Raw genomic sequence first — 13,639 nt, forward strand, 5'->3', positions numbered from 1 at the left:
TTTTTAAAAAAAAAAAAAAAAATTAAAATGACTTGATTCTCAATAGAAAAGTCAATAACGAAAGTTTGAAAGAATGATCGGACTTAAACATGTTTATCTTTAATTTTTGTGTTGTCTTTCAAATTTTTATTTATAATCAATTCGGGTCTAATCAAGGATTGCAAAACTTCTTGTGCAATTTTTGTTCAAGAATTTTGACGTCATTTCTTGCTAGTGTTGTTTATAATTCCACCCACAAAAATCTCCAAATTTTGAAGGAAGTTGTGATATTTCAAATTTTCAAATGTCTAGTTCAATACTATTCTCAGACTACTCTACTATTATTTATTATTTTATTATTATTTTTTATTATTATTTATTATTTTTTACTATTATTGAATACTCTATTGTTACTTTTTTATTATTTTATTATTATTATTCACAATTCTTCTTAACATTTCTCAACACTTCTCACTATTCAAACATACCAGAGGTTTGGAGGTAAAGACAAGATGAGATCTCATATCTTCTCATCTCATTATTATAATTTTTTTAAATTTTTATATAAGATATAATAAATAATTCAATTTTTTTAAATATTAAAATAATAATAATATTTTAAATTAATATTTTAAACTTTCATTTAAAATAAAAAATTCTCACTCTCCAAACCTACCTAATTAGAATGGAGGATCATTTTGTATGCTGAGAAAAGTAAACAATCAAACTTATATAACTATTGCGGTTAAAGAGAAATAATTTATACAGTTTTTAAGTGTGTAAATCATATGTATTATCTTTAAAAAAAATAGATAAATATATTATTCATATAAAAAAATTTATCTTTTAATAATAATTTTTTTTAATAAAATAAATATACAAAATCTGCACACTCTAAAATTGCATCAGCATTACTCGATAAATATGCAGAGAAAGAAACCTTTTGAGGGAAGCGATATTCCGTGATATGCAATTAAATGCGACGGTGTGTTTGAGCCCTTGTGAAGTAAGTCTTGTATATATATATAATATATATATATATATTTTTTACCTAATCAAAGTCTGTATATATCTATATTTTAATGTTAACAAGCTTATAACTTTTTTTTTTTTTTTTTAAAAATAGAAAAGACGCAGTAAAGACGCGGTTGCAGCAAAAATGAAAAGAAAAAGAAAAAAAAGAGTAAAGATAATAGGACGAATAGACTTATAGAACAAGTTTTAAAACTAATTTTAAAATGAATAATCTTATATATAGTTATAAAATATATAAATATCGTATAATTATTTTAAAAAAAATAAGATTTATTATTAAAAAATTAATTTTTTTATATAAATTTTATATTTATTAATTTTTTTAAAAGTAATTGTACGATACTTACTGTAACAATTCTTTTTCTTTTAATATATATATATATATATATATATATATAAAGTATAATTCTATATGTAAATGGAGACCAAAATATATATATAAGTTAAGGAAATAAATTCTGATTCGGGTTTGGGTTTGGGTAGTGTAAGGAAGAAAGAAAGAGGGTTTCCACAGATTTCGGCAATCGACATTGCAGAGCTTTTGAGAAAACAAACACCCCGCACCCGCTGCCTCTTCAATTCTCTCTCTCTCTCTCAAGCTTTTGGGAATATTTTTGATTAATTTATTCCCGTTTTACCACCATCATTCCTCGTCGATCAACTCGTCGACTCCCACAGTTACAACTTCCTAAACCCTACTTTTTATTTGTTTATTTTTTTTTCTATATTTAATTCATGGCTACGAGTAGTAGTGCTAACGGCAATCCCGCATCGTCGTCGTCGCCGCCGCCTCCGTGGACGCAAATTGTCCGGGGCGAATCTGAGCCGATCGTCGCTGCTCCTTCTTCACCCTCGAGTACGACGACGCACGTGATGTCTTCTTCATCGACGCCTGCGATTGATCCGGCTGTCCCGTCGGTGACGGTGGAGGAATCGATGTGGGACGGGTCGGAGAGTGGACCGAATGGCAATGCGGGGAAGAGGCAGGCCTGGAACAAGCCGTCGAATGGGCCAGTCGCGGAGGTTGGCCCGGTCATGGGTGCGGTCTCTTGGCCCGCTTTATCGGAGTCCACTCGGGCTTCGGCGAAACCGTCTTCCGAATCGTTGAAAGGCTTGTCCGATATCGGATCACCTGTCGCCGTATTACAGGTTTGGTTCCTTGAATTTGTTAGCAGTTCTCGCTCTCTTTTATTCTTGGCTAGCTGACAATTCCTGATTATTTGATTTCTTAATTTTGAAGCTCCAATCAGCCTGGTCTAAACGACCGTAGTTTGAGTGTTCAGATTATCATCTTTTGCCAAACATAAATGATTTTGAAGATTGTAGGAAATAGAGAAGACTGAGAGATAGAGAAAAAAATAAAGTAACAAAAGTTTTGAATATCAGTCATTCTGGATTGCTCACACATATGGCTTGTATATTTTCAATGTGCTTTATCATTGTGATCATAATGGTTATGTGCTGCCTACTTGGGCATAACTTTTTGTAAAATCTGGAAATTAGAAGAAGACAAAGGTTAAAGCTGAATCTATTTTCTATTAGCGTCATCCCTTTTTAAGCAACTGAATTGAGAGTGAATTTGCTGCAGTTGTAATCCCAAGTATCTCGTGTTTATGGGTTAATGAGCTTTTTCCTAGCCGTATGCGTACATTTAGATTGTACTATTGTGTTTACTGTAGGGGACTGGAACAACATCTTCCTCTTCACAGAAACAAGTCGGTAATAATGCGAATCCTAATCCAACATCAAACCATAGCATACACACGCGCCAGAGATCCATGAGGCGTAATAATGCAAGCACATCCTCTAATGGTGGCCTACCTCAGCAGCAGCTAGCACCACCAGGTGCAGTGGTTGAAATGGGTCCAAATAACCCTTCACCTAAGGATCACACACAAAGAAGCGGGTTTGCATCACAATCCCATGGTGGTAATGATCATCCACCGCATCGTAACTCATTTAGGAGCCGCAATGGTGGCTCACATCCACGTGGAGATGGTTCTCACCATCACAATTATGGAGGCAGCCGTGGAAATCAAGATTGGAATGCTCATAGGAACTTTTCTGGTAGGGACAACCACATGCAACCACAGAGAGGTGCTCCTAGGTTTATTAGGCCTCCACCACCACCACCTCTGAGTTCCACCCCATTTATTCCCCCACCACCTGTGCGGCCTTTTGCTAGTCCCATTGGTTTCCCTGGTAAGCTGTATCAATATTAAAGATATATGCTTTTCTTTTCTTTTCTGTTGTTTTTTTGTGTTGGCTTGTTCTAAGGCCTCTGCTTTCAGAACTGCCGCCTCCAATGGTATATGTTGCAGCTCCACCTTCTGACTCACTCAGAGGCATGCCTTTTGGTCCACCAATGCTGCCTCATCCATTCTATTATCCTCCTGCGGACCCTCATTTGCCTGCTAAGATAGTGAAGCAGATAGAATATTATTTCAGGTATTATTTTGTGTTTTGCCTGATAGGCAATGCAGCTAGTTAACTTGTGTTTATTCTCACCATCATCAACTTATTTGAATATAATTATTATAATACGATTGCACCTCATATTCGATTATTGCAGTAGTGAGAATTTGATTAAAGATACATACTTGCGGCAGAACATGGATGATCAGGGTTGGGTTCCTATTACATTGATAGCACGCTTCAAAAAAGTGAGTTGTTTGGGAATATTTGAATGGCTTTGCTCATGTGATGGTGATCTGGTGGTGTGTTTATAGTTGTTTATAATCAGTTTTTTTTAATATTATCTAACTTTTCAACTTTTATGCACATCGGACATGCAAATCAACAATCTTGGAAGTAGTTTGTCACACTTGCGGTAGCATTGAATGGTGCAACTGATGTCAATTGATGATTTTGGGTAACATGGAATATATGCACTTCATGAAATATCACATCTGGTATCTTTTTAGCTGCGATGATCTTATTAGCATCAAGTTATATATATATATATATTTATTTTTTATTTTAACTTAATAATTTTTTTAGTGTCATCCTATCAGAAACCGTAATCGTAAATTTTTGTACCATTATGCAAACACTGTTCATTCAATGCTTTTATCTGTTGAAAATTATTCATCCTCCCTTTATCCTCTTATAATAGTGAGATACATGTGAAGGCTAAAGATTTTGCAATTAAGATTCAACACTTACTTTTGGATAACATCCATTAGAATGTATTTGGTACATTGTTGAATTGTGACAACAGTGTTGATTTGCGTAGATCTTTTTTTAGATCATCCTTCTGTGCTTTCTTCCTCTTTCGTCTGTTTTAGATCGTCCCTTCGTGCTTTCATCCTCTTTAGTCTGATATTAGTTTTTCCATAGAAATTGTCGTGCTCCTGTGTCTTGATATCTCATCATCTCATCATTACTTTTCTTTTATATGATGTTTCACTACATCATTCTGAATAAATTTAGTCTCACATTTTGTATCAAATTCAATATATTATGCTTATTTTGAGTTAATAGGCAAAATAATGTTCTATTAAATGGGAATTTTACTCAACACAGGAAATTGTATTACTTGGAGTTTCTAAGCAAACCTTTCATCACTTTTGGACTTAATCCCAAATAAGCTATTACACCATAGGCCACCTTGCTTTAAATTTCACGAACCTCATTTTTTTTTAGCCTTTACCACTACTTACTGGTGAAGTTACTCATTGTTGCTGCAGATATGCCAACCATATCTCAGATATTGCATCCTTAATCAATTATGTGTCATCTATCTCAGCAACTTGGGCTTCCTTTGCCTAGATTGCGTACAATTGAAATATTGAGGCATGACTGGCTGTCTTTCTACCATGGTTACTTTACATTTGATTAGGATTTGACAATCAAATGACAGTCTGGATGAACTTGTAGGTTGTGCTTAAATTATCGAATTCGTAGTTTTAAAATCTCCCTCTTGCCATTCACAATGGGGTAATTTGGCCTGGGCAGGTTAATTTTGAATGCACTAACTTTGCAATGATTAGGAACTTTCACTTTCTCTTCCCCTGGAGTTGAATTATCAGTAAGGGATCTATTGGCATTTTCTTACTATTCCTGGTAGGGCAAATCGTCTTGGAGTTCGACAAGTTCATAAAGAGCAGCTACAATAAGTATATGTGTGTGTGTGCGCGCGCGCGTGCGCGCATGTGTGTGTGTGCCTTCATGTTTTCTAATAAATTCTTCAATTATTTATAAAAAAAATCTGCATGTTAAAAGCCTCTGAATGGCTTTTTCTTTATTATTTTGGGTTCATTCAGTGATGCATCCAGTATTTGTTCTTTAAACTTGCATTTTGTTTCTAGTACCCGCCAATTTGGATCAACCCAATTATCAGATAGCGGCTATGAAGATTGGGTGTGATGCTATCAGCATCCTACTTGTATGACCTGCTGCTGTATTAGTCCTTGGTTTTGCTCATAAATGGATGAATTTTCAATCCTTAAAGGAAATTGAGTTGGTTTGATTTCAAAACACCTTAGATCAGCAAAACTAATTCAAAAGTTTTGTTGGCCGATCTTTGAAGGTTTACAGTTCACCTGTCTTTTTCTCCCTACCTTTGTTGGCCTTTTGGCCGAAGTGTAGTGTATGCCTATTCTTAATTAATGCATTCAAGGGGATAACTGCATGGGGGACCCATAAGTAGGAGCTTGGGATGATGAGGTATTAGGACTAGTCAATGATGTAATTGGAGCCCCATTGGAACCTTATAAAGAGCAAGAACTTATCTTTCTTAAGTAATGTGGGATCCCATACACCACCTACTCTTATCCTTATTATATGGGGTATCACAATCTACCCCCCTTAAATTTCCGACATTCTTGTCGGGCCCGTCCGTTGTAGGTGGCACGGCTCAAATCCCACATTTCTAGTTGGGATAGGTTCTGATACCATTTGTAACACTCCAATGGAAGATCCAAACCATATGGCCTATACTCTAAAAGGACTAGTCAATTATGCAATTAGAGCTCCATTAGAACTTTATAAAGAGCAATAGCTTCTCCTTTCCAAGCAATGTGGGATCTCATAAACCACCTACTCTTATCTTTATCATATGGGGTATCACATATTTACTTATTAAAAAAAAAGGTCATATCTTTGTACTTGATGTCTATGTCCTATGTATCTTCGGAGTTACCGCTGGTGTGTTTCTAATGCCATCACTGATTCTACAGGATTATGTAATTCAAGTCTAGCTATTCTTTGTGCTGTCCTGTTCTGACATAGCATTCTACAGGATTATGTAATTCAAGTCTAGCTATTCTTTGTCTCTATTTGTCTTTCAGACATAGCATGTTTTTTTTTTTGGTATTTTCCCTTTCCAAGCTGAAGAGAATTTTTTTATCTTAAAATGGGCAAGTCCTAGTGTTGTACTGGTGCCAGATCAATTTTTTTCTATCTATTGATGCGAAGATGCTATACTTCTGTGGGCTTCCTATTACCACATCTGGCATTTTTTATTTATAAGTCAAATACCACAACTTTCAATTAAACGTATATTTACTTATAAAAAAAAATATTTGTTTGTGCTTTCTATCAGGTTATGCTCTTGTCAGACAATATACAGTTTATACTGGATTCTGTGCGAACTTCTAATATTCTGGAAGTGCAGGTATATTTTATATAGTGGGTTTAATCACCCAATGTTGCCTTTTGCAATTTTTAATAATCCTGCTATGATGACCTTTTTGTTCTGTAGCAAATCTTCTAACTTCTCTAATTATAACCCCATTGTGCTTGTCTTCTAGGGTGACAAGATAAGAAGGCGTAATGATTGGATGAGATGGATAATATCACCTTCAGTTCATTTTCCTAATGCTCAAGGCCAACAGACCTTTGGAGAGCCCAGTTATGATATGCTGGAAGCTCGTGTCCAAAGCATGGCACTGGAGGAGAAGACTACTAACCACCACACTACTGGGGGCCAAGCTGATCCTCATGGAGCGGCACTCGAGAATGAGTTACCATCTGAGGAGTTGAGCAGCCCATCGCAGCTGTCAGGCGGAAGGAAAACAGATCAAGTCGGTATTCGAGCCAGTTCTGATCTTTCAACAAGAAATTAGAGAAAGAGATGTGCGAGTTTGCACATTTTTTTAAAAGAACTAATTTCAGAAGAAAAGAAGGGGGGGTTGGGGGGAGGGACTTGATGACAATGGTGAAGATCTTGCATTTTCTTGAAGATAGTGGTCTTGCCGTGGTACGATAAAACATATCTCGTAATCACATTAAAGACATTATTAAGAAGGAAAATGAGAACGTACTATAGAACAGAAAGATTAAAGCAGAAAAAAAAAAAAAAAATTCATGACTCAAAGCTGGTTTTCATTGGGGAATGCAGGTATGGTTTTTGTGGATGGTTTTGCGTTTAACTCCATTTGTTTTCTTATGGTGGCTCGATCGGTGTTTTTTGGATGGGAGTTTTGATTTCATCTCCCATTGCTGCCCCTCAGCTGGTTTTTTTGTATCTTTTGGGGGTCAGATCACCTCCATTTTCAGGAGGTTTACATACAACTCTGAAGACTCTGAGAGTGATGGAACTGCTTGGTGGATTTATGTCTGCCTATCGGGAGGGGAAAAGGACGTAGGTGGGTTTTGCTGGATGCCACAGCTCGTGCGCCACGACTGCTATATTATCTATTTTCGATCTAGTTTTCCTTTATTTTCTGGATTTTTCTCTTGTCACATATACCATAATTAAAATTACTTTTTTATATGTATATCTTTATTTCTTCAAACCCCTTGAACAACCTGCTGCATAAACGTGGTCCCTGGGGGACAAACCTTCGGATTATCCAGGTTGGGACTGGATTTGGTTGGTATTCACTATTCATGTTAATGTAAACACTGGAGCTCTTGGAACCTGACCTTTCCTTAATTTGGATTCATGCTGTTCCCATGTTTCTCTGTCTTTTCCCTTTTTTTTTCCTAGCATGCAAGCTGAGTTGTCAGTCTTGGCATACCACCCGGATTTCCGGGTTCCGGATTAAATCAGCACATATCACATCTGCAGTTCTTCACCATATGCTAACTGTTTTCTCAAGCAAGTAAAGAATATCGGAAAATGATACAAGAACTACTATACTACAAGTTGTTTACAACTTAGTATAAAAATATTATTATACTAAGTGCCAAAAGTCATCCCGCTACAAAAGTCAACCTCATTGCCAAAAACAAACCCAACCACAAAGATGAAAACAAGGGTTTGCTCAAAGATTTTGTCGGTAGAAACTGGAAGTGGCCACGATAAATCAATAAAAAAAAAAAAAAAACCGTCCATAGTCCATAGTTTTGTTAAACACCGTTGATTTTTCTTTTAGGAGTGGTTTTTTTGGCCTTTTAAAAAAGAAAAAGAAAAGAAAAAAAAAAGGAGAGAGAAGTTTGTCATTATCTTGACTGTTTAGAGGATCCATGTAGCTGTAACAAATCGATTGCTTTTGAAAGTAGTGCAGATTGATTTCAGAAGCGTATATACCATTGGATATGAGTCGGTTACATACGTGTTACCAATGGACAATATGACAAAAACAGATAAAAGCAGTTGCATTTGAGAGAGAGATAATGATGATGAATCTGAATCTCGTACATAATGTGTTTATTTGGTCCATTTTTCCTGCAAAACCGATGGGTCTCGATCAAATCAAACCACCAAGAACAAGACTGAGAATGCCTTTTTTTATGGAGAAAGCACCATCTTTCGTTTTTGTCCTCTTCTCTCCTTCTATATTTTCAATCTGTTATAATATAATAAAGTAAAGAAAAGATCTATTCATCGTTTAAATTTTTATAATTTTTTTAAATAAATAATTTTTAATTATTTAATATTATATTATAAAATAATAATAAAAATTAATATGATAAATAATATTATTCAAAAAAAAATATATATAAATAAATAATTTTCTTATAACACGTGCTGAAATAAACCGCACTTCTTTCACAAGATAAGAAAAAGGTATCTGAAAAATAAGCAGGTCAATGCTTAGCAAAACAACAAGCCGATTGCGTTTGGATGTTAAACTGAGTTGAGTTAAGTTTAGTTGATAAAATATTATTAAAATATTATTTTTTAATATTATTATTATTTTAAAATTTGAAAAAATTAAATTATTTATTATATTTTATATTAGAATTTAAAAAAATTATAATAATAAATTAAAATAAATTAAAAAGAGTTTAACTTCCAAACGAAGCTGTACCTTCGCGAAAGACATCCTAATTAAAGAGAGACAATATTATCCGATAATGGATAAAATGTCCAAGGAGGTGGCCGACTTTAAACTAAAATGGAGTTAGATTCAACTGTAGCAGTTTCTTTGCTTTAAAAAGGGCAAAAAAGGCAGAAAACTTTATTTGGAAATCCTTAAATATATAACATTTTAAGCTCAAAAAGCTAACGTCAGATTTTATGAATAAAACACAAGCAAGCAAGCAATCCCCTTAAACAAGGATGGATTTCATGCCAACCATATTTCCCAAATGATCAAAGAAGGTCTACTCACAGAAAGGCCAACAGAATTTTATAACTATTCCCCTTTAAATACCGTTTAGTTATAAATGCGGAATGTAAAGTTTAGAAGAGTAATAATGTTAAAATGTGATATTAAATAATTAAAAATTATTTATTATATTTTATTTATAAACTTATAAGCGGAGATGAGAGTATTTAATTATTTAAATACCTTTTAGTTTTAAATGCAGAATATAAAGTTTAAAAGAGAGTGGAGATTTGAAATAGAGTAATGTTACTCATTATTTTAATTTTTATTATTTTTTTATTATTTTATGATGTGATATTAAATAATTAAAAATTATTTATTATATTTTATTTGTGAATCTATTATTTAATAGGATGATGCTACAGCTCTCGCTGGGAGCTTCCACCGGAGCTATAGCATGTGTTTTCACATGTTTTCATGTGTTTTCTTTTTTAAATTATTTTTTATATAAATTTTTTTAATATTTTTTATTTTTTATTTTATTTTGTGATTAAGAAAGTATTTTTTAATAATATTGTAATTTTTTAAAAATATTAAAAATTATTAAAAAAATCTATATAAAAAATAATTTTAAAAATAACATATAAAAATATATATTAAAATTTCAACTGAAGCTCTAGCATTATTCTATTTAATATCATATTATAAAATAAAAAAAATTATAAATAGATATTTTGTTGAAACAAAATTGTTTTTGAAGTACTTTTGAGCAGGTTAAGTAAGAATAGAAGTAGAGAGAGAGAGAGAGAGAGAGAGAGAGAGAGAGGGAGGGGGGTGCTTTTGAGGTACTTTTGGAAGGGGCTTTGCCAAGAGAATGAGGTTGAAACAGTGACTGCTTGGAAGGGTTTGTTAAGAGTTGTGGCGTAGTGGCAGAGATGGTAATGAAAAAGACAAATGAAAGAGTTTGGGACAGAGTGATACGGAGGTGACAGGTGTCTATTTACTAGTTACTTCCATGTTTGAAGATGGTTGGTTGCTGGAATCTGCCTACTGTTTGGTTATCCGGATACTATATTCCAACCAGTTGTGAATAGTTGTTCCGCCTTGCACTTGTTCTTGTTGCTTGAGAGGAAATAGTTTAGTGCACGTGTCGAGATGGCATGCATATAGGTACATGCATATTCCAAACAGGCTAAAATATATATATATATATATATATATATTTTTTTTTAGAACAGAACAATTTCATTCGTAATAATGATAAAAATAGTTACAATGATAAAACCATCTAATTACAAATCAACATCCAGTAAAACTCTAGATTGAAGAAAATTTGGGCATTGAGACTACTACTATCATCTACAAGATGAACATACCTCTCAAGTATTTGTCTCCCAACATGAAAGACATCAGATTCCTCAAAAGAAGAAATAAGTTTTTGAATATTAGATGTTATATTCCCTAAAGTTAGGTTTCTTAGAGTCAATAACTTCAATCATAGATAGAGAATCTCTTTTCAATAACAAAATGGAGAAATTTAAATGCAAGATCATCTGTAAACCCTTCAAATTAGCCAAAGTCTCAATATCATCCACTTCAAACAGCCCAAATTCTTTCCGACACAAAGCAAATAAAACATCCCCTTTATCATTCCTTAAAATAGCCCCTAAATCTCCATATTCAGAAGAACGGAATAAAGCACCATCAAAATTAAGTTTTACCTCACTAGGAGGTTTCTAAGAAAAAATGATTTCATTACGTACAACCAACTAATGCAATTTAATGATAGTGTACCCTTTAACATAAGCCAAAGAATTATCAACAATATCTTGAATCATACAGTTATAATTATGAAATAACTTCATATATATATTTCCAAACATCTCAAGAAATAGTAATAAAACGTGAAACTAAAGTTATATCATATTGCATCAAAGCCCCAACCAAATCAGAATAATTACCAACAATCTCCAGGAAAAGGTATAACAAAAGGACAATATACAATCAGCAAATTTTTCACTTCTGGACAGCTCTAAAAAATATGACAATAATCTTCCACTACCAAGGAGCAAAGAGGACAATCTGTTTTACCCCTCTTCAGCAAATTCAATTTTGTAGAAAGACTATCCTTACAAGCTCGCCACCCAAAATTCTTAACTTTATTTAGAAGATAAAATTCCAGAATTGATGCCAAAAAGGTGAAGAACCATCAAAATAATAGCTACCAACATCAACAATAAAACCAAATAATGTCAGAGTAAGATGATATCTAGACTTTACTGAATACAAGTCATTTTTACTACATGTATATACAAACTTATCATCCCATCCCCTTGGCAATATAAGAAGTTGTACAATACCATTAACAACAAAAGGAGGAAATATAGATTGAATCATATCCACATCCCAAGAGCCATTAGGTTGATGTAGAAGCATATTAACTTTCGAATCATCATGAATGGCATAATTAGGTGGAACAGACTCAGGTAACCAGAAAATTGGGAGCTATTTGTCTTGATTTATCCTAACATCATCACCATTCCCTATCCTCCAAATGCCCCTTGCTAGCAAAAGAGATTTACCAGTATAAATACTCCTCCATACATATGAGGGCTTATTACCCAAATGGAAATGAAAAAAATCAGTAGAAGGAAAATACTTAGCTTTATAGACCCGAGACAACAAGGAATTAAGATTTCGAATCAACTGCTATCCTTGCTAACAGAGCCAAATTAAAAAGCTCAAAGTTCTTAAAACTCATACCATCTTGCATCTTTGAAGAACACATTTTTGACCAACTAAGCCAATGTATCTTTAGTTCAGATTGGCGTTGTTCCCACCAAAATTTAGCAAACAATCATTCTAACTATATCGGATTGTAATACTTTATATTGTAAAAATATTGTTGCCCGCTATAGGTGGTCAAGCGAGGTGGTTGCTCGCCTATGTGTATGGTGGGATGGTTGCCCGTTTGTGTGTTGCTGGCTACAAGGCAACATGCACCCTTGGGCCTTTGCATGCTCTACCCATGGCAGGATCGAGCCCATGGGCGGCTTCCAGGCTGAGGAAGGTTTGTAGCGACGATGCTGAGGAATGCCACAGGGTGATGCTAATAGAGATGCCACAACCGCCCGGGGGAGGTGGAGGAGGAAAGTCAAATGGGCCAAGGAACAGACTGGGTCGTGGAACACCCTACCGGCTACATAAACCTGGTGGTGGCTGGTGGTTGCCCCGCCAACTCACAGGCACCACTGGAAGGGCCTCATTGGGTGCACGAAGACATGCACTTGATGCACTCCCCGTGCAAGGTGTGCACAAGCCTCATGGCCAGTGGCCACCTCCACAATGATAAAGGTTGCCGGCGGTCATTATGGTGACCGTTGGTACCCTCGTTGGGCTCACGGCTAGTGACAGTGAGCCTCATGGATGCACATTACGTGCACGACCATTATGGTTGGGGACCACTGCGTGCATGACTGTAGCGGTCAGGAAGGCAACGGCAACAAAAGGCGCTGGTGGTCCACATGGTGGACACTGGCAGTCACATCGTGGTTGGGGACCACAGCGTGCATGACCATAGTGGTCGAGGACCACTATAGTGGCTGCAGAAGGCGCCGACGGTCCACGTGGTGGTCATCGGTAGCCACACCGGGCTCACAACTACCGCGTGAGCCTCTTTGGTGCACGGTTACATGCACCCATTATGGCATTGTGCATGCCATGCATAGTGGGTTACATGCCGATAAATTATAGTTTCAGATCGGAGCTCGTTGCCGTCATAACCCATTTCCGTTGTTGGTTGCCCTCACCACGTAGATGAGTTACGTTCATCCATCCATCTCTATGTTTCTTTGCTGTTAAACCAGATCTCTCTCCCCTTATTTGTGGTTTTGTTTGCTGCTGCAATTTTATTGGTTTGTCCCCAGATTCTTGAACATTGATAAGCATCTCTCTCCCTTTCTTTCTCTCATTTGTGTCTGTGTTCTTAGTGGATTTTTAATCCCTTTTGGTTGCTGTAGCAAGACCCTCGGGTTCTCCCTCTCATAGTAGCACTTTCCCTGTAAGATTTAGTCTGTGGTGGGTTGAGGTTGTAGAAGTCCACGTACGCCTCTAGCTGCCAAGGTAATTCCTCTCTACCGTTCATCCAATTTTAGTCCCCACTACAATATGTTACTCCACTATAT

At 35.4% G+C, this 13,639-nt stretch overlaps 1 protein-coding gene across 1 annotated transcript; it reads left to right on the forward strand.

Annotated features, from left to right (window-relative positions):
* The first annotated feature begins 1,466 nt into the window (after nt 1–1,466).
* LOC121262452 (la-related protein 1C-like) lies at nt 1,467–7,736 on the forward strand. The gene is made up of 6 exons (XM_041164930.1): nt 1,467–2,163; nt 2,694–3,216; nt 3,306–3,462; nt 3,587–3,677; nt 6,560–6,631; nt 6,768–7,736. Exons 1-6 carry the CDS (start codon nt 1,750–1,752, stop codon nt 7,080–7,082), a joined length of 1,572 nt encoding a protein of 523 aa, XP_041020864.1. The 5' UTR covers nt 1,467–1,749; the 3' UTR covers nt 7,083–7,736.
* The last annotated feature ends 5,903 nt before the right edge of the window (nt 7,737–13,639 follow it).

The sequence above is a fragment of the Juglans microcarpa x Juglans regia genome, chromosome 4S (assembly GCF_004785595.1).
Source record: "Juglans microcarpa x Juglans regia isolate MS1-56 chromosome 4S, Jm3101_v1.0, whole genome shotgun sequence".
NCBI lineage: Eukaryota > Viridiplantae > Streptophyta > Magnoliopsida > Fagales > Juglandaceae > Juglans > Juglans microcarpa x Juglans regia.

Coding starts and splice junctions, on each gene's coding strand:
- LOC121262452 (XM_041164930.1), top strand. CDS start 1,750: ATGGCTACGAGTAGTAGTGCTAACGGCAATCCCGCATCGTCGTCGTCG. Junction 3,463..3,586: donor CAGATAGAATATTATTTCAG/GTATTATTTTGT, acceptor CGATTATTGCAG/TAGTGAGAATTTGATTAAAG. Junction 3,678..6,559: donor TGATAGCACGCTTCAAAAAA/GTGAGTTGTTTG, acceptor GCTTTCTATCAG/GTTATGCTCTTGTCAGACAA.